The sequence below is a fragment of the Vipera ursinii genome (genome assembly GCF_947247035.1).
Source record: "Vipera ursinii genome assembly, chromosome: 2".
NCBI classification, from domain to species: Eukaryota; Metazoa; Chordata; class Lepidosauria; order Squamata; family Viperidae; genus Vipera; species Vipera ursinii.
Window position 1 is genome coordinate 82,549,660 of NC_139513.1, and position 20,121 is coordinate 82,569,780.

Genomic DNA, 20,121 nt, shown 5'->3' on the forward strand with positions numbered 1-20,121 from the left:
TGTCCATTTAATAATAATGTAATAATGTAATCGTTCCTAGGATTTCCTCAGATTCTCAGGAGGAAGGGGAGGGCAGATTCACCCATATTCATTGAAAAATGATGTAACCACACTAAAAATACCTGAAAATATAAAGTTAAGGGATGATTTTGTGGGGAATCACTATTCTGCATATTTGGGACCTTACTTCAGGCAATATTCTTCACTTTTAGCATTGGCCATTTGTTCCTAAATAACTAAGCAAGTTTAATGAATATGAATGAACCTTTATTGTCAAAGTACAACCATGTATACATTGAGATTGGCTGAGCCTCCCTTCATGACCCCCAAATTGTAGTCTTAATGTAGGCCATGTGCCACGGATTTGCCCAGGCAGTGAAAACATCCAAGGACAGCACTAAAATATTAACTTTTGGGGGAGAGAAGGGAGAAATAGCCATAGAAAATTTATTGAGGCACGGTGGTCTATGTATTTATACAGAGTATTTGTACCCCATGATAATCAAAATGCTCCTTCGTAGTTTACAATCCTCATTTCATAATCTACTTTTGCTGCTTTCCATCCTTCTATTCTTTTCCTAGGAATTTGAAAAAGGAAAGGAAAAAATGAAGTATAAAAATGTTATGGAACTCTTTTTGTCATCATGTTTTCTATCTCATGAGGGTTACTTGAAGCAGTATGACTTGATTTTACCACAGCATTTAAAAAAAATTCATATATAGTATATCATTTCATTTGTGCCTTTCTAAATCTCTTCTAAACTAGGCTCATATAGAGCTGAAAAGCTGCACTTGCCAGCTGTGGTAGCTCTGGTCTCAGCCTTCACCTTTCCAAACTTCCACCTGCATTGCAGCCATGTCCACTTATACGATAGATCACGTGCATCAGAGCCCAATGTAGATTTAACCTCAGCATTCCATCACTCCAATGAATGTCAACTATATTCACTTTCGTGCACAGTCATGAAAATTTCAGACCTCTTGAACATGTGTGGTTGCATCAGGACAAGTAGATACAATTGCACATGCTCCCCCCCCCCCCCGTGAGCTGCAGATTGTCTCTAGGTGAATGCCTGAAAAGGTGGTGCCATTCACAAATTATCTTTTCGGATTGCAAATGCAAACCAGTACTGTTGGAACGTGATTGAAGCATTCTTTAAAAGATTATTTTAAATGGGGCCTCCTTGAGCTGTACCTCCTCTCTCCTCCCTTCTATTGAGTGTTCATGACACACTCTTGTTCTTTTTTTGGAGCTAGAAATTTCCTAACTTGTGGTCTTTTCAGAAAACGAGAAGTGTCTTCTTCTCCAACAGGCAACCAGGCACAAAGAATACACAACTGAAGGATTAGCAGCTTTCATTGCCTCATTCTTTGTTTTCCACTAAGAAAGATTCCCTGGACCAAGACACTGGCATTATTCTCCTATAGCACAGCACAACTGACTTATGCTTGGTGAATACCTTCATTCCAGAGCAAATGGGCTCGCTTTTGGTTCTGATAGCAACAGCTATCTGTCAAGGTAAGTCTTCTTGTTCATTCCATTCACACATCAGTAAACTGTAGCAGCTGGGAAGAATGTCAACTTTTCTAGCTGTGACCAACCAGACAACATAATGGATTATGACTCTCTTCAGCCCCAACCTTAAGGCCACTTGTTCTTAAGGCCATTTGCCATGTTTGTTGTTGTGATGGAAGTTGCAAACAGATATCTCTGGAAGGTTCCAAATAAGGAAAGTTGGGTTTTAAAAGCTTTAAGTGCCCTTTTATATGCCCTGCAAAAGGAGAATCGAAAATTTCTGTTGAAGGAATTTGTTGCTTTTTATTGGTATGATGGCCAGTTGGATACATCCAATGTTGTGTTAATGCCTACAGTTTTACTTTTAAAACTCTTGATCATTTTCTTCACTCTTCACTCTTTTTTGAATACATTTACACTTGAATATTCAAGAAACTAGTAATGTTAACTTTGTTTATACAATGCCCATTTTGGGGGAAAAATAAGATCTGGGATTGGGTGTTTGTGTTTTGTTTTGTAATCGTTAAGTGATTATTCGAATAGGATACTAATCAATTAAAGAAGCTGAAGCAGGTTCAGTTAGGACAGATATTTCCTGCTCAGAAAATCAGCAATATGTTATTCCATTTGAAAGTGAAGAAAGTTTTTCTCCAAAAAATTCTAATTTTAATTCAGTTTATAATTGATTTTTAAGTGTACATCAGTCCTGTATAGCACCTTCAGCATCTAAATGTAGATTTGATCAAAATATTTTAAAGGATAAATTAGAAACACTTTATATGACCATGGAAAGCATGGAATGGTTTTTGTTTTTTTTAAAGTCTGTAGTCTTTTCTCAAGCTTTAACACGGATAGTTTCTCACTCCACCATAAATGGTACAACTAACTTGTACTATGATTGTCAGTCTGCTTTGTGGTAAATATTTTAACTAAAGGGAAATGGGGGAGTGAGTTTTTATCAAGAATTTAGCATATTTATGCATGGATTATTCATTAATCAATTATAGCTAATATAATTAAGCTACACTAGTAAATTGGCAGCATTAAAAGTTTACAGCCACAATGGGGTTAAACTGGAAAAGTTCACGCTGTACAAAAAAGTGGATTGTACTTCTTTTAGTTTCTAAAAGTCAAGAGGAAGAAGTCTCATGTTCAGGCTTGGTGGAAGAAAAAAATTACATGCTTCAGACTAGAAACCAAAGGTCACTATTATGCAATACCATGATGTGGTAAAGTGGCCAGTGATTACTGAAAATATGAGGGAAGTAGGCCATGATCCATCTTAGCAATGTTCTGAAATTCCATGGAAAAATTCATATATCTCAGCATTGGAACTGGCAAGAAAGTCTTCCATACTTTGAAGAAACTAAAAACTGGCTTTGTATCAGGGTTACATAGTAACACCATAACTAAAAACTAATAGTAAAATTGAATATAAGAGTAGTTGGGTTTGTATAACAGAGACGATTGTTGCACATTTCCCTATGCTGCCACTGATTTTTACAAACTTCATGCATTAGTATCAAGTACTTAATTTTACAATGTGCCAATTCTACTGCCCTTTGATCCAAAACCTCACTTTGAAACTGCTCTACCACTTTTACTTTGCTCCTTTCATCTGGCCTTCACCATTTCCTGCTTAAGTCTTCCAATCTTGTCCCCAATTCAAGAATCCCTTCACATTTGTCAAATGTGTAGCTCCTAAAATGTAGTCTATAGGTGTAGGAAATACCATGCCTATATAGGATTATCTCTTGAATGTGGAAGTAGTCCATTATTTCTCATGGTGGAAGACTACTATAAACTCAGTGTCTTTCCAGTTAAACATGGAGAATTCTGATCACCCATTCACCCTCAGGAATTTACAAGAGGTAGCAACTCTTTCAAATATGATAAAATAGGCTTCCGTTTTATCAAATTGGATTTTATTGGTATCCTGCATTTTTACAAAAAAACTCAGGGTGGTGAACATATCCAACATACCTTCCTCCTACTTTCCCCACAACATCTACCTAGTGAAGTGAGTGGGCTGAGTGTGACTGGTTCAAGGTCACCCAGGTGGGTTTTACACATTTGGTTGATGCACTCTTTAAGCCCATCAGTCCCTTCAACACATCTCTTCTTGCTTCACTCTTTTCCCATCTTAGTTTATCTTTACTCTCTGCCTCCTTCCAAAGCTGATTCTTTCTCTTTAATTAGCAGAAACATTTCCTTTTGCTGTTGTTTTAATATTAGCAATATTGGTTTAAGTATTTGAGCCTAGCTTCATTTCTGGCTGGTCTATATTTGTTTTAACTACAGGCAAAGGGTGGATACCTTAAGTTTACCAAGGTAGTAGTAGTCTTTTCTAAGGGAGACTCCATCCCTTCTACCTCTGTGTGGTGTAGGTTCTGGTAAGAAGTCTGGTTTCTACAGCCAGGTTGTTGATCATTTCCTGCAAAGTCTGACTTCTGTGAGGGCCAAACTCTTTTCCTTTTGTATCTAGGTTTTTTTTTCATGGAATGTTTAATGAACTCTTGAGTTTAAGCCATCTCCATTTGTGTGGTTGCCTATGTTGGCTCTTCCACTTTTTTTTACAGATATCCCACCCTGCTTCCCCCACTTTTGTCATGGGTTCTTTTCAGTATACCCATTTTGGTGGGCTCCAAATAAGCCAACAACAACACAGGTCCAACACACACAAACATTCATAGGCTATTATGCACTACTCACCCCTATTCCACTCTTTCCCACTTCTACAAATCCAACTCCTATTCCTTCTGCAAACTACTACTCCTACTGAGTACTACTAAGGAAAATTACATCTCTCTGGCTGCTTTAATTCCACATGCAGAGACACTTATTCCCTCTCCCCCATATCCTGCCGCTCTGAGCTGGCTCTCAGCACAGCTTTTATAATCAAGGTGGCCACCCTGGCTGGGGAGAGGGCTTAAAGAGACAAGCGGACAGCAGCACAGGTGCAGCCTGTTTCCTCAGACCAGTAAGGAGAAGATGAAAACTCAAAAGCCAATTGCCCAATTCCAAGTAAGAAAGTTCCTTCATGCTTAGTTTTGTTGCACAGATGAAACCCATCTCTGATGCTTTAATTTTCCCCATATTTTACACACTCCCAAAGGATACTTTGGTAGCAAGCCAGCTTTAAAAGCCAACAAGAGGGCTTTAAAAAAGATCTAAACGTTTTGTTCCTCTACTCAGTGTTGTAACCCCAAATTTCCGAGCTTTCTCCTTTTAATATCAGAGATAGGAAAGGTGAATCATGGTTTATTGTGTGCCTTCTTTTGAAACGGACTGTGCGGAGACCTCTTTAATGAGAATATCTGAACACTTACTTCAGTGTAAGTGAAGGTCATGGAACTAAATATTGGGAAGGCATCCCAGTTCAGATCTCACCGCCCATCTTTCCTTCCTCTTCAGATAAGCTCTACTTAATGTCTTTTATGGATACTGCTATTGATAAAACAATGATGAGAATAGATTTGATGGACAGATGGGTGGGGAAAGCTGAAGGATGGAAAAGGATATGTTGATCCCATATCAGTGTACATGCTGGCAGGAGATCTTCCCATCTTACTTCACCGTCATAACCTAACTCCACAACATTTTTGGACATGATGAAATGATACTACTTTGTAGCAATCTCCTGTTGCCATACAGTTGATTTGAGCAGGAATAAAAAGCCAGTAGGAAGCCTTCCCTCAAGCCCCGGAGGCAAAAATTCCTACCAGTCTACAACTGCTACTGAATTCGCTAGAGGGATTGTCACCAAAATGTTAGTGTGTGCACCTCTATAATCCTGATCTCTGAATCAACAATAGTTTTCTAGTAAGCCTTACTTCAGAAAGACTACACAAACTGAATTGATGGATGGATGGGAAAAGTCTGCAACCTATTCCTCCACTTATAAGAATCTGATATTTCATAGTAAGCAACTTCAGTGCTGATAAAAGATTACACATAAATGTATACACACCCCCAAATACAAACACAAACCTGTTCATATTTGACGTCAGATTTGTTTTCTGATATTTGTTAAATCAAATATCCTCCCCTATACCAAATTTCTGTGTCTACATGAAGTGGTTCTATATGTTACACTAATACTCATTAACTTAAATGTCAGTGTTCCCTTCTGCTAAAACTCTTTTAAAATCATGTTTTATTAGATTTTCTTTAAATCTGAAAGCTTATTTACTTATTACCCTATTGCTGTCCAAACATGTTCTTAATCCATTAATACCATTGGGATCCTTCAGTCTCGAGAGACTATGATATCGTGCTCTGGAAAGAGGTCCTAAAGGAGCATCTGGTGCAGCTAAAAAGGCCAATTCAAGAGTTGCACACTGAGGGCAAACACAATCTGTCCCATGTGCAGCCCCCAGATTTCGCTGGTTCTGGGACTGCCCCTTTGCCTCAGCCTGCTGCACAAGTGTCTCTTCGAATTGGAGAAGGCTATGGTGCGTCTTTAGCCTCCAGGCTGAACGATCAGAGGTCAAGGTTTCCTAGCTGTTAATGTCAATTCCCAAGGCCTTTAGATCCCTCTTGCAGATATCATTATATCGCAACTCTGGTCTCCCTCTGGGGCACTTTTCCTTCACTAGTTCTCCATACAGGAGATCTTTCGGAATCCAACCATCAGCAATTCTCACGACATGCCCAAGCCAGCGTAGACGTCGCTGTTTCAATAGTGTATACATGCTAGAAATTCCAGCACATTCCAGGATTGCGCTATTTGGAACTTTGTCATGCCAGGTGATGCCAAGAATACGTTGGAGACAACACATATGAAAGGTGTTTAACTTTCTCTCCTGCCGTGCATAAAGGGTCCAAGTCTCACTGCAGTACAAGAATGTGCTCAGGACGCAGGCTCTATAGACCTGGATCTTTGTATGTTCTGTCAGCTTCTTATTAAGCCATACTCTCTTTGTAAGTCTGGAAAATGTGGTGCCCACTTAGACAGTTGCAGGAGAAATGCAGGGAACAAAGACAGTCACTTTTCGTAGCCTTCATAGATTTTATGAAGGCTTTTGACTTGGTTAGTAGCGACGGCCTTTATAAAATTATCCCCAAGATTGGATGTCCACCTCAGCTCCTCAACATCATCAGGTCCTTTCATAAAGAAATGAAAGGCACTGTAGTTTTTGATGGCTTAACATCAGATTCCTTTGACATTCGAAGTGGAGTGAAGCAGGGCTGTGTCCTCGCGCCAACTTTATTCGGGATCTTTTTTGCTGTCATGCAGAAACATGCTTTTGGAACTGCAAGAGAGGGTATTTATCTCCGGAGCAGATCAGACAGAAAACTCTTTAATCTCTCTAGATTGACAGCAAAGTCTAAAGTCCAGCTGAAATGCCTATGGGATTTCCTCTTCGCTGATGATGTTGCCGTTAATCCATTAATAACCCTTTCCAATTATAGCAAATATGACCTGATTTTTTTATCTGTTCTTGATCTCTGCTCTGCTTTATCTACTATACATGATAGCCCTACACATTAATCTGTTGTGTTCTAGGTCTCATTCCTGATCCAAATATTTGGTGGATTTCAAAATTAATCTTTATCTAGATTGTTCAACTCTTTATCAAAGAGTCAACCTAAATTCAGTTTGTTCCGGACTGAAAACTCAAGAATTCTTTGGAAGCTTAAGAAATTGAGAACAAATTTACCAAAATAAATGATTCTTATAGATGATAAAATCAGCCATTGTGAATTGTTCTGTTCCATTTCAGTTTACCAAGATGACCAGTAGGTCTTTTTGAACAATCCATGGAATCTTCTGTACAAAATGAATTAAGTGTTCCTTGGCAAAATAAATATGCAAAGAAATAAGACTTGAAATAGCTGAATGTCTAGGTACCATTTAGGGTTCTGATTATTACTTGTTCTAAAATGTTATATAATGCATTGGCCTTTGCACTTCTTTCAACTTGCTCACATAAAGATGCTCCTGGGTTATTAAACACTGAATAATACTAAATGTTTTGTGCCACGATTAATTTATAAATTTAGGCTCAACAATCTATATTAGTTTGGGTTTCATAAAGTCATACTTCAATATCAATTACTATACAATTACTTTTTCTTACTATTTTTTTACAGTTAGCAAGTATGGTGATTATTTTTTTTATTGAAAAGTTTTAACATACAATTTATCTTTAACAATCCCCCCTCCCCCTCCCTTCTCCCTCCCCCCAACCTCTCCGCCCTCCCCCCCTCCCCCCCCCGACTTCCCAGAGCTAAATACAAGGTATATATAAAAAAAACAATCATAAACAACCATATACTAACAACCATAAACTCTAGAATCCATCACTCTCTAGCTTATATAGGATAAGACAAACCTTAGTAATATTAAATATATATAGAAAAACTAAAATAGAAAAAGAAAAAAGAAAGAAGACTTATTCAAATGCTACATGAAACTTCTTAACCCTATACTTGTTCTGGATAAACTCAATCCATTTTCTCCATTCCATAATATAACGTTCTTGCGAGTGATCTTTCAAATAAGCCGAAATCTTCGCCATCTCTGCCAGGTCGGAGACCTTTAAAGTCCACTCTTCTATGGTCGGCAGTTCCTCTTTCTTCCAATACTGACCTATCAAAAGTCTTGCTGCCATAATTAAATTTAACATCAACTTAGTGTCCACAACCGTAGCATCCGTAATTATTCCCAACAAGAAGAGTTGCGGACAAAACTTTATCCTTTGCTTAAAAATCTTCTGCATATTCCACCAAATTTTTATCCAAAAAACCTTGATCTTTTTACAAGTCCACCATACATGAAAATATGTTGCATCTTCATCTCCACATCTCCAGCATTTTGGCTGATAGTTCGGATACATACTTGCAAGCTTTTTAGGATCTAAATGCCATCTATAAAACATTTTATAAAAGTTCTCTCTTAAGTTTTGAGCTTGTGTAAATTTTACGTTCCTCACCCAAATCTTTTCCCACATGTCCATTGTGATAACTTCCTGGATGTTTTGGGCCCATTTTATCATACAATCCTTAACAAGTTCTGTTTCTGAATCAATCTCTATCAACGCAAGATATATCCGTTTAATATGTGCTGGTCCCTGATTTCTAATTTGCTTTATCAGGTTTTCATCAGTCATTGTAAAACCATTTTTCTGGTCTTCTTTCCACCTGGCCCATAGCTGAGTATATTGAAACCAATTTTGAACAATCTTCTCGTCTCGCAAGAGACTATATGGCTTCAGACACCACTCATTTCTTTCCAAGCTTAGGATCTCCTTGTACATAGTCACATCATGTTTGAAACCAGCATGTATATTTTCTATTGCGTGTTTTGGAATTGCCCACAATGGTATCTTACAATCTAACTTATGTCTGTACTTCTTCCAAACTCTCAGCAATGCCTGTCTTAAAATATGCACTCTAAAGACATTATCTACCTTCTTATCATACAACAAATATGCATGCCAGCCAAACAGCAAGTCATGGCCCTCAAGATTTAATAATCTCTCTTGTGTCAAATTAATCCAATCACTTATACCTGCTAACGCAGCAGCTTCATAATATAATTTAAGATTAGGCATTTTAAGACCACCTCTTTCACGAGTATCCTGCATAATCTTAAGTTTAACTCGTGGCCTTTTCCCTGCCCAAACAAATTTATTGATACCTCTCTGCCATTCCTCCAAATTAGAATCTTTCTTAAGAACCGGTATCATTTGAAATAAAAATAAAAATTTAGGCAGGACATTCATTTTTACTGCTGCAATTCGCCCCAACAAAGACAATTGCAGTTTTTTCCAACTCTCCATTTCTTTTTGGATTTTTCCCCATAATTTTTCATAGTTATTTTTATATAATTTTGTATTAGAGGGCGACAAAAACACCCCCAAATATTTAACCCTTTTAACAATCTCAAATCCAGTTAACCCTTCTAAAAGGGCCTTTTGCGATGCTGTCATGTTTTTAGCCAAAAATTTAGTTTTCTGTACATTAACTTTAAATCCAGAAACCTTCCCATATTGCATTATTATCTCCATCAGGTCCACAACAGAGCTCTCCGGCTGGGTCACTGTAACAACCAGATCATCTGCGAACGCTCTCAATCTATAATCCTGATCTCTGATCTGCATACCCTTAATTCTTTCCGAATTTCGTATTTTTACCAATAATATCTCCAATGTTAACACAAATAACAAGGGCGATAACGGACACCCTTGCCTTGTGCCCTTCTCAATATTACATACTTCTGTCAGACTATTGTTAACTATTATTCGGGCTGTTTGTTTTTGATATAATGCCCTGATTGGTTGCAGAAATTTATCCCCAAAATTCATTTTGTCTAAAACTTTCATCAAAAATTGCCAATTCAATTGATCAAAAGCTTTTTCAGCGTCTAAAAAAATTAGCGCCGCAGAGATCTGGTTGTTCCTTTCCAAAAATTCCAACACATCTACTATATGCCTCACGTTATTTTTCATTTGCCTACCACTAATAAACCCAGTTTGATCCCCATGAATCACCCGTTGCAGAACCCTCATCAATCTATTAGCCAACACCTTAGCAAATATCTTATAGTCTGTATTTAATAGTGATATCGGTCTATAGTTTTTTACTTGAGTAGCATCTTGGTCTTCCTTCGGAATCAAAGAGATAAAGGCAGTTCTCCAAGATGGAGGCACCTTTCCCCCTCGCTGGATTATCTGGAACAATTCCTTTAACGGTTTAACCATCTCTAATTGTAAATTTTTGTAGTAGGCCGCCGTCAAACCATCTGTACCTGGCGCTTTGTCTACCTTCAATTCCTTAATTACTGTAAGTATTTCTTCTTCTGTAATCAATTGATTAATCTCCTCTTTTTGTACTTGTGTAAGCACCGGGATGCTAGCATTCTCCAAATATTCATCAATGTCTTTTTCATTAATCTTCTCCTTAGCATATAATTTAGAATAAAAATCCACAAAGGCTTTCTTAATAAAATCCTGTTGATTTAATTATTAGTTTTAATTATTTTTAATATTTTATTATTGAAATATGGAAATTTGAGAATGATGCCTTGTTAATCATATATCAGTTTATATGAATAAGTATGATCTATGTTTAAATTCTTGTCTGAATAGATTATTTTTAATGATTTGATTAGAACTCTACCAAGTATTTGTTGTTTTAATCTGGGATAAAATAACTTTAAATTATGCAAAATATTCTGGTATCCTTCTCCTGAGCATCATCAGTGTTCTGCTTGTCATTTCTTGTCACACTGATCCCAATGAATATAAAAACCAAAAAATTAATATGCAGTTGTCATAGAGATATATCAGAATTGGCTCTGTGATTATATCATGGAAATAAAACAAAGCTGATTGTTAATGTGGTCACCATCACATACTGGTATATATTTCCAAATCAAAACAATGACATTAAGACAACTAAGATAATTCCAAATTAAGTCAAACTTGGAAGCCCAGGGAATTGATCTCTGAGATATTGGCAGAGAACCCACAACTTTTGGTGTTGAAGATTCTGGGATCTAGGGATCCTGGATCAGGAATTTAGGTACTCCGTAACGATCATAGATCTATCTCAAGTAATCTTGAACCCAACACGTGTAGATGTTCATTTATTGGACCTTGTTTTTGTCTCAAAGAAGATGTTAGATGATGTGGAAATGAAGGGGATTTCTAGCACTCCATTGCCATGGTCAGATCATGCCTTGATCAAGTTGCAATTGTTAGTCACTTGTGATTTCTGCAGAACCATATTCAGATGGTCCACCCCAGATGCCTATTGGATCAAATTGGTTTCCAAAGGGAAATTTTCCAGTGTTCTAGGAAGCCGTTCTGTGAAATAATCTGATAAATAACTGACAATGGGAGGAAAATTGGGTGCTGAACAGTATTGTTCTTCCCCCCTAAGCCACCTCTTTCTGGAAGCCTCTCTCAATTGGTGACTGAAAATTGCAGGCACATGTCAATTGGAACATCCATAGCTTCAAGAAGCAGGGTGTTCAGTACCTTAGTAGCTCAGGAAATTATTTCAAGTCTCACAATAAAGCTTCGACCCATTGGTTCTTGACCTCCAAACCATTAAAGGATGTCACAGGGCAGAGGATGTTGATTTATTCTGCAGAGCATCCAAAGGTAAGAATTTTTTTACTGTTCCATCACTGGAAGTTTTTAAGAAAAGACTGGGCAGCCATATGTCCAGGGCAGTAGGAGAATTCTTGCACTGGGGAGGCAGTTGGATTAGACCTCCAAGATCCCTTCCAATGCTATGATTCTATGTTGCTTTCAGCAGGCTAAAGAGCAAACAAAAGCTGAAAACAGAGAAGTGTTACTTGCAAACACATTTAATTAATATTCCAACTCAGATACCAGCCAAGCATAATCAGTTAGCCATATAAAGCAGAATAGTAGAATAACAGAGTTGGGAAGGGATCTTGGAGGTCTTCTAGTCCAACCCCCTGCTCAAGCAGAAAACCCTGTACCATTTCAAACAAATGGTTGTCCAATCTCATCTTTAAAATCTCCAGTGTTGGAGCACCCACAACTTCTGGAGGCAAGTTGTTCCACTGATTAATTATTCTAACTATCAGGAAATTTATCCTTAGTTCTAGGTTGGTTTTTTCCTTGATTAGTTTCCATCTGTTACTTTTGGTCCTACCTTCAGGTACTTTAGAAAACAGGTTGACCCCCTCTTCTATATTGGCAGCCTCTTAGATATTGGAAGACTGCTATCACATCAGCCCTAGTCCTTCTCTTTGTTAGACTAGACATACCAGCAACCATTCATCATATGTTTTAGCCTCCAGTCCCCTAATCATCTTTGTTGCTCTTCTCTGCACTCTTTCTAGAGTCTCAACATCTTTTTTACATCAGCGTAATCAAAACTGGACATTTTCGCTCAACCTAGAACTATCAGAAAGGGTATTTTTTATTTAATTTTCTTTTCATTTTATAGGTCATCAAATAGTACAGTTAACATTGGTCTGGTTCTAGCAAGACACAAACAGATTATCAAGATGATAAAGGAGTTGTAACATTCACATTAATATATGTTTTCTCCAAGACAGAGGGCATGATTGTGTTCTAGTTATTACTGCTCCAAAAGCTGCCTCACCCAAGTCTACATCCTGTTTCAGAAACACCAAAGTATTTCTTTATTAATCCATCAACATATTAATCTTTATTAATCCATCAGCATATTTCAGCAAGCTCAATCAATAGGCCAGCTAGCTGCACAGTTTCATCTCAATCCATTGAGTTCACTGGGATTGGTTCAACCTTTAAGTGAGAACAGCAGCCATGGATAGCAGCCATGACACTCTGAGAAGGTTTTTTTTTTTGCAGAACTTAAACTAGGGAATTTTTATGTCCTCTTTGACACTATGTGAATCAGAGCTTACACATTGGTCGATGCTTAGGCTTAATCATATGTGTGTGTGTGTGTGTGTGTGTGTGCGCGCGCACGCACATAAATAACAAAAAGTTCCAACTGTTTAAAAAAGGTTATAAAAACATAAAAAGGAAACATCACAAACTAAGAGCTGAAATCTAAGGGGAGTCCTCCCCCTGAAGTATTAGCAGAATTCACTTCAGGGGGCTGCCATCCCACCCCACTTGCTCCCCCAGTCAAATACTAAAAAGCAGAAGTGAAAGAACAGCAAAACTGAAGAGCTAAAGTGGGGAGGGGAGGATGAGGCAGGGAAGACAACCACAGAAGAGGGACAGAGACCACCAGTCTCAATGTGTTTCCTCTGTTGCTGAAAGGGACTATAAAGTTTGTATTCTCTGATGCCTTCCTCAGCAGATCTGACTCACAGAAATATTTCTCACTTCCCCATCTTTCCCTTATAAATATATGTGGCAGTCAAAAGAAATCACTGATGTTGCAAAAAAATAAAAAGGTTGGAGGAGAGAATAGTATTATGGCTCTTCTAAAGCTTGAAGCCTTTTTTTCCTTTTGTTTCCTCTGTGAAAGTCATTGAAGGCTGTCGTTGATCTTTTGGAATCTGATATTTTGTTTCCTTCTTAATGCTCCATACATAATTCCACTTTTCCTTTCTTTATCTTTTCATGGGACATTGGTCCTTAAGACAATGTTTTTCAAACTTGGCCACTTTAAGATACGTGGATTTCAACTTGCAGAATTCCCCTGTCAAGCCCACCCCCCAGAACATGGAAGACAGGTCTCTGGAGCCAGAAAGGTTGAGGGGAGGGGACTACTTTGCAGCACTCTCTGAGGGTTTACCCCCAACAATCTGGGTCCTCATTTTACCAATCTTGGAAGGACAGAAGGCTGAGTCAACCTTGAGCCGCTCAGGATCAAACTTGTGACTGTGAGCAGAGTTTGCCTGAAATACTGCATTCTAACCACTGTGTCACCATGGCATCTTCATCATCATCACCACCACCACCATAATATTAAGAACTTTTTTTTTCTTGATTCCCCATTGATCCATCTCTCACTATCAAGCAAGTGAAATCTGTTCAGCTTTTCACCAGGGTTATCCTAGAGTTGTCGTCTAGTCCCCTAGTCCTGGGTAGTAGGGATATCCAGACCTACAAAGGGAAAAAAAAACAAAAACAAATAAATAAATAAATAAAGGGCTGGTATAGCCATCAATTATAAGTCTCTCACCCTTTGCCTGCCCAAATTAGCATGTGCATCATCTCTTTGTCCCTGTTTTGAACACCAGGGCAAATGGCAAGACTTAGATAAGGGGGAGGGTCTTCACAGACTGTCCCTGCGTCTGTTTCTCACTGGCCTGTAAATCTGTAAAGGAGTCTCTGTGCTTGAGAAATAAAGGGAACTTCCTGTTTCTTTCTTGCTCTTTCTTAATTTTGCATTGGAGTGTTCTGTTTACTTCTAAAATATTCTTTCAAAACAAATATGTTTATTTCATGCGTATTCATGAGCTTCATCTAGCTGCCAATAAATGTAGAGAAATAAAGTAGGCAATTAGGACTTGCATTTCTTTTTTATGGATTATCTCTATATACATTTGGCCAACAACTGCAAGCAGCCAAGATACCTGTGCACAAAATTATGTGCACCAGACACTTTTTATCTTTGAAAGATTAGGAACATAAAGCCCTTTTTCAGAAATTTTTGAGCTTTGCCAAGTTATTGAAATACAAAGATTCTCTGGACACAGGGAGCGAAGAGTTTAGGGAAGCCCAGAGAAACAGAGAAAGTCTGCACACGTATGAGAAATGTGACAGATTTTTTTTTAAAAAAATCCATTCAGAACCATAGGCTCCATCTATATGTCTGAAACAATGTTCTCTTTAAGAATGTAGGCTAACACAGAGACACCACTCAGACCACCAGAGCCAAATTCGCAATTTAAGAAGGCTGCTGAAAGTAATGAAGTTATTTCAAACTTAGTTGTTTCCTTTCTGATGTCTCTGCCTCCATGAAATGAACACAACTGTTCAAAAAAGCCTGAATTTGGACCAGATATATCCAAAATATATGAGCAGAAATCCCAAATGGGAACACACAAAAAAAATTATCCCAGCAAAGAAAACCCTCTGTTTCACTGTGAAACTGCAAAAGCAAATTATATCTGAGAGCATTCTGTCTCCAAAGAGACCAGCTGGCTGGCCAGGGCTCCAGAGAGGTCAATGGGGGAACAGAAAGGTATCTTCTCTTACTGGAAAGGGAATTGGCCCAAGTGGCAGGAAAAGGCTGGAGAAGGTGAGTTTCACCCCAAAGGGAGAGAAACATTGTGTTCTAGGAAAAAGAAGGGGGTACCTCAAAGAAGGGTGATTGCCAGAACCCCTAAAGATAAGGCTTTTCTGAACTCAGTTTGACTGGCCAGCAGAAAATTCCTCCAACATTCAAAAATAAAGATTTCTTTGTTGATCTCTTGGATGAAAAGGGCAGATCAAAAAGAAGAACAAAAGTGGAGGCTAGACACTGCAGAGGCTGTACAGGTCCTCGACTTACAACCATTTACGTAGTGACCGTTTGACGTTACAGTGGCACCGAAAAGTGACAACTGGTCCTCACACTTATGAATTTCACCTCATCCCTATGGTAACATGATCAGAAGTCAGCTGCTTGGTGACGGCGTGTATTTACTACAGTTGCAGCTTTTTGTGGTTACATGGTTGTCATTTGCAACCTTGTCAGCCAGCTTCGACAAGCAAACTCAAAGGAGGAAGTTGGATTCACTGAATGACCTTGTGTGGTTTATATGACAACTTCAGTGATTCACCAGTAGCCCTAGTGGTGCAGTGGTTAGAATGCAGTATTGCAGGCTAACTCTGCCCACTGCCAGGAGTTTGATCCTGGCCGGTCAAGCTTGACTCAGCCTTCCATCCTTCCCAGGTCGATAAAATGAGGATCCAGATTGTTGGGGGCAATATGTGTGACATTGGTAAACTGCTCAGAGAGTGAGGTAGCACTATGGAGAGAGAGCTATTGCTATGGCTGATGGTCATTTGCAACCTTATCAGCCAGCTTCAACTAGCAAACTCAAAGGGAGTAGCTGACTTTGCTTAATGACCTTATGTGATTTACTTAGCAACTGCAGTGATTCACTTAATAACCATGGCAAAAAAAGGTTGTAAAATTGGGTTTGACTCAATTAGCAACTGACTTGCGTAGCAATGGAAGTTTTGGTCCCAATTGTAGTTGTAAGTCAAGGACTACTTTGAATAAAATGCACTGTGAACGATGAAGTGACACTTGCCTTGCACCCACTGAATTCTCTCCAGTTTACTGAGTGTTAGTTATGCACGGCAAAAAAGGACATACAGTTGGTTTTTCATTGTGGGATTAAGAAAAGGAAGAGAGAAACTGGACTGTAGAACTGAATAGGATATCATGGTTGGTTATGTAACTGTGACCAAAAGGCATGAGATTGTGGGTCCATCCGCTGGAAGAATACCAAAAATAACTATGGCTTTCTTTGGTAAAAGATTAAGGCCAGCTGGGGCCCAGCAACCATGAGCAGACAATGTTATTTTGTGATTCCCTCTGTCTTTAATTTCAAACCAGAACTGCTATGAGAGAACTTACTAAGGATAGTGAGTTGATGTAAAGTGCAGAAGTGAAGTCTTGTGGCCCAGAGATTCAGACAGCCCTGATCCTTTTAGCCTTTTGTAAGACTCTGAAGATCTGGCTTTACCCCAGAAGGGTAAGCAAGCTTGGTTGTTAATGTCATTTCAGGATTAGATGATTTACCTAGGGAATTATGGTGTGTTGTTTTTAACTTTTTTAAATCTTTGTTTGCTACCCAGAATCACTATTTATTTATTTATTTATTTATTTATTTATTTATTTATTTGTTTTATATACCGCCCTTCTCCCGGAGGACTCAGGGCAGTGTACAGAGCAAAGTAAGTATACAATAAACCAACAATAAAACAAATAAAACCCCAGATCTACAAATAAAACCCCAAATCTATCAGGCCAGGCCGGCTTGCTGGAATAGATAGGTTTTTAAATCTCGCCGAAAGGTGTGAAGGTCGGGGGCCATCCGGATTTCGGCTGGTAAGCGGTGAGAGCAGTGACTATTGTGAGAAGGGCAGCCAAATTGTGTGTGTTTGTGTCTCTATGTGAGTACAAAACAACAGTATTCCAGCCATCATGACTCACTTTTTTTTAAAAAATGTTTCTCAGAATGAAGAATTGGAAGATAACAAAAAATAATATTCTTTTTCCTCATTTTAGGCCTAGCTTCTCCCACCATCTACCCTAATCTTGATATTCTGAGTGTGGAGCTAGAAGACTCAGTCAAATTATTTTGCTCAGGGAATTTCCCTGTTGAGTGGATTGGTATCCAGAATGGGTCCACCGTGATCGTGTACGACAATGGCACCCTCTACATGCCAAATGCTAGTTGCAGCCACATGGGAAGCTACCAGTGTGCTTATATCAACAAGCCAGAAGAGGGGATTAGAACTATATATGTGGCTGTGACAGGTAACCAGATTTCTCCTTATTATTTGTCATATTCTTTGAAAATAAATCATTGCACATGCATAAGTAAACAGTGACTGAGAATTAGGGGAGTAGATGGATTATGTTCCCCATATCTCCATTGTCAGTTGTCAGTGTTTTAACAGAGGATGGAGGGGGTTGTAAAGTGTGGAGTGTTAAGCCTGCTGTGGATATATTAGCGTCTTCCTCCATCAGGTGGCAAAGACAATTGGTGAAGCATGAAAAACTTAGGCCAGCAGGATTAGAAGCTGACCCCCTTTTTGAGTAATTTTTTCAGTAAGGCTTAACTATACCAATATTTTTTCACATTTGAAATAAAGCAATCATGGGAAAACCCTGCTGCAAATTTGTCCAGTTCCACCATGAGAAATTAGCTCATTTGGATGACTCATAGAATGGAATCCCTTCAAGCAAAAAGAGCCAGTTGTTAATTCAGATGACTACAATCCTAGGAGATTATCAACTCTTGGCCAGATTGTGTCCCTGGGAGAATATATGTACCTGCCATTTGGGAGTCTTTTTTGATTCACAACTGGAAGATCTGAAGGATGAGGTTGCCAAGCAAATCATCCTTGGGAAAATATACAGCACTGATGTATTTTTTAAGAGTCAAAACTGACTTGATGGCATATAATAAATGAGTCTGGATTCACAGCATCTGCTGGGTGAGCAAATGGTGGGCACAGCCAAAATATTTGCCCTTGAAGACCACACAGAGACTTGAGCTGCTGCAAAATGCATTACTGCTACATTGCACTACTGCTTTGAAGCTGTTACCTGTGCATTTCTGAGCATGGTTGAAGGTGCTAGTTATCACATATAAAGCCCTGTAAGTCTTGGAGCCTGGGACCAATTTAGGGCCTATTTATTCAGTGAGGGAGACAGAGACCTGCTGAAGATCCTTTCCTACCATGAGGCACAATGAGAGGAACGACTTGCCCTCCTGAGGCAAGACTGACTTTACAGATATTAGTGGAGTCAACACCAAGCTACTTGATATTGATTAGGTACTATACAGTATGCATTGTTATTATTTTTGTGAATGAAGGCAAATATACTTATCCCAGGATAATGTTGCAGGATCCAATCTGGGTCACCAGAACGTGAGAGATGAGTTCCCTGAGAATGAGCTCCAGCAAGAGTCCATAACCTCAGAAGGCTAAACCTCTGGTCCCGGTGACTGGCCCAGAGTGGATCCTGTTATTACTTCTATTATAATTAATATCTGTACATTGTCTACAGTGTATGCTGGGTTGAGGCAAAAGATGTATTTCATAAACAAAGATATATCTGATACACCCCCCCTACACACACACACACAGTGAGAGAGAGAAAGAGAGGCATACCAGAGGCCTCTACTGACAGAGAATACCTGAGCTCAGAGATTTTGCTCTCACCACCAAGTCAGCGGCAGACAACCTTATTTTAGATTGCTTCCAGCTGTTTTTCTAGGCATGCCAAGCTACCATATGGATTCATAACGTATTTCTTCTACAGATCCTGACTCTGTGTGGTGTGGCCTTCAGAATGCATATTATTCTGTGGAAAAGGGCAGGGATGCCTTGCTTCCATGCCTGATTGCCGACCCAACATTCACAGGCAACATGACCCTCCTTAAAGAGTATTCTCCAGTGGATTCAGAAGTCTCATTCAGACCTAAGGAAGGAATATGGATTCACAAAGTAGAGCTGAGTGATAAAGGGTCCTATGAGTGTAAAGCCCAGGTTCAAGGAGAGTGGGTGATTTCGCCCAGAATTACCCTTTCTATTTATGGTAGGTTGAAACTGCTCTTTTGTAACTACTTGAACATGTGTTTACAAGCCTTTTGGGACAGGTGTTCTGGCAGCAATTAGAAAAAGTGCTCCAGTGCATGTTGTTCGTTTTTTCAACATGGAGAGGTTGATTCCAAATTTTATCTATTCATTCTGCTGTGCAATGCTGGATCAATATCAATCAACAAAGAACAATTGTCCATATTGGCAGGGCAATGAATAGCTGCTTCAGTACATTGGTTGTCCTTTACTGTCATTGCCAAACTGGCTTGAAATAATTTAGGTTGAAATGGGAACACACAAACGAAAAACTGGGATAACTTCTCAATCCATTGTGTCAAAAGGTTGCTGGAAAAGATGCTGAAAAGCTTAAAACAGAAGCTTAACACAATGCAACGTCATTAGGCAGAAATAGCAAAGGGAAGTGTAAGAAAAGATGAAGACATTAGGTTTCTTTTACTGACAAGCCTTTCTAGCTCAGTGTGTATTTAACAGGCTTTTCTGACTTTTTCAGACAACCGTCAGCCTTTAACAGTTACTATTGAAGCAAAAATGGACCAAGTGCGGATACAAGGAGAACCTTTCAACATTTCCTGCATTGTACAATATCACTCTTCTGCATATGATGCCAAATGGATCTATCCCCCTACTGCAAACGTAAGCCATTTCTAAGGGTTTTTAATGTGAGCCTTAGCTTGTGTTGACTGTCTTGCATGACCTCAGAGATTCTTGTGGCTTATTTAAGCCCGTTCATGCGAGGACTTAGACCTGTCTTCCAGAGCTGTTGAACGACAATGTCTACCATCCCTAACCAGCAAGTCATTCATGAGTATCTGAAGATCTAATATGTGCTGCAATGTCACAATGAAAACTCTGCCCCTTAGATATTTGGGTGCAATATTG

At 38.9% G+C, this 20,121-nt stretch overlaps 1 protein-coding gene across 3 annotated transcripts in view; it reads left to right on the forward strand.

The window, feature by feature from the left end:
* Positions 1-1,341: 1,341 nt before the first annotated feature.
* The window catches only part of CSF1R (colony stimulating factor 1 receptor), a 47,362-nt gene continuing 28,582 nt past the window's right edge, over positions 1,342-20,121 (forward strand). For all 3 annotated transcript variants that reach the window (XR_014491170.1, XM_083352292.1, XM_083352293.1), the window contains exons 1-4: positions 1,342-1,519; positions 17,177-17,428; positions 18,944-19,219; positions 19,733-19,875. Coding sequence is in view for 2 of the 3 variants with exons in the window: in XM_083352292.1 (XP_083208418.1) it covers positions 1,477-1,519; positions 17,177-17,428; positions 18,944-19,219; positions 19,733-19,875 (714 nt within the window). In the remaining variant the exon portion in view is untranslated. The remainder of the gene's footprint in view (positions 1,520-17,176; positions 17,429-18,943; positions 19,220-19,732; positions 19,876-20,121) is intronic.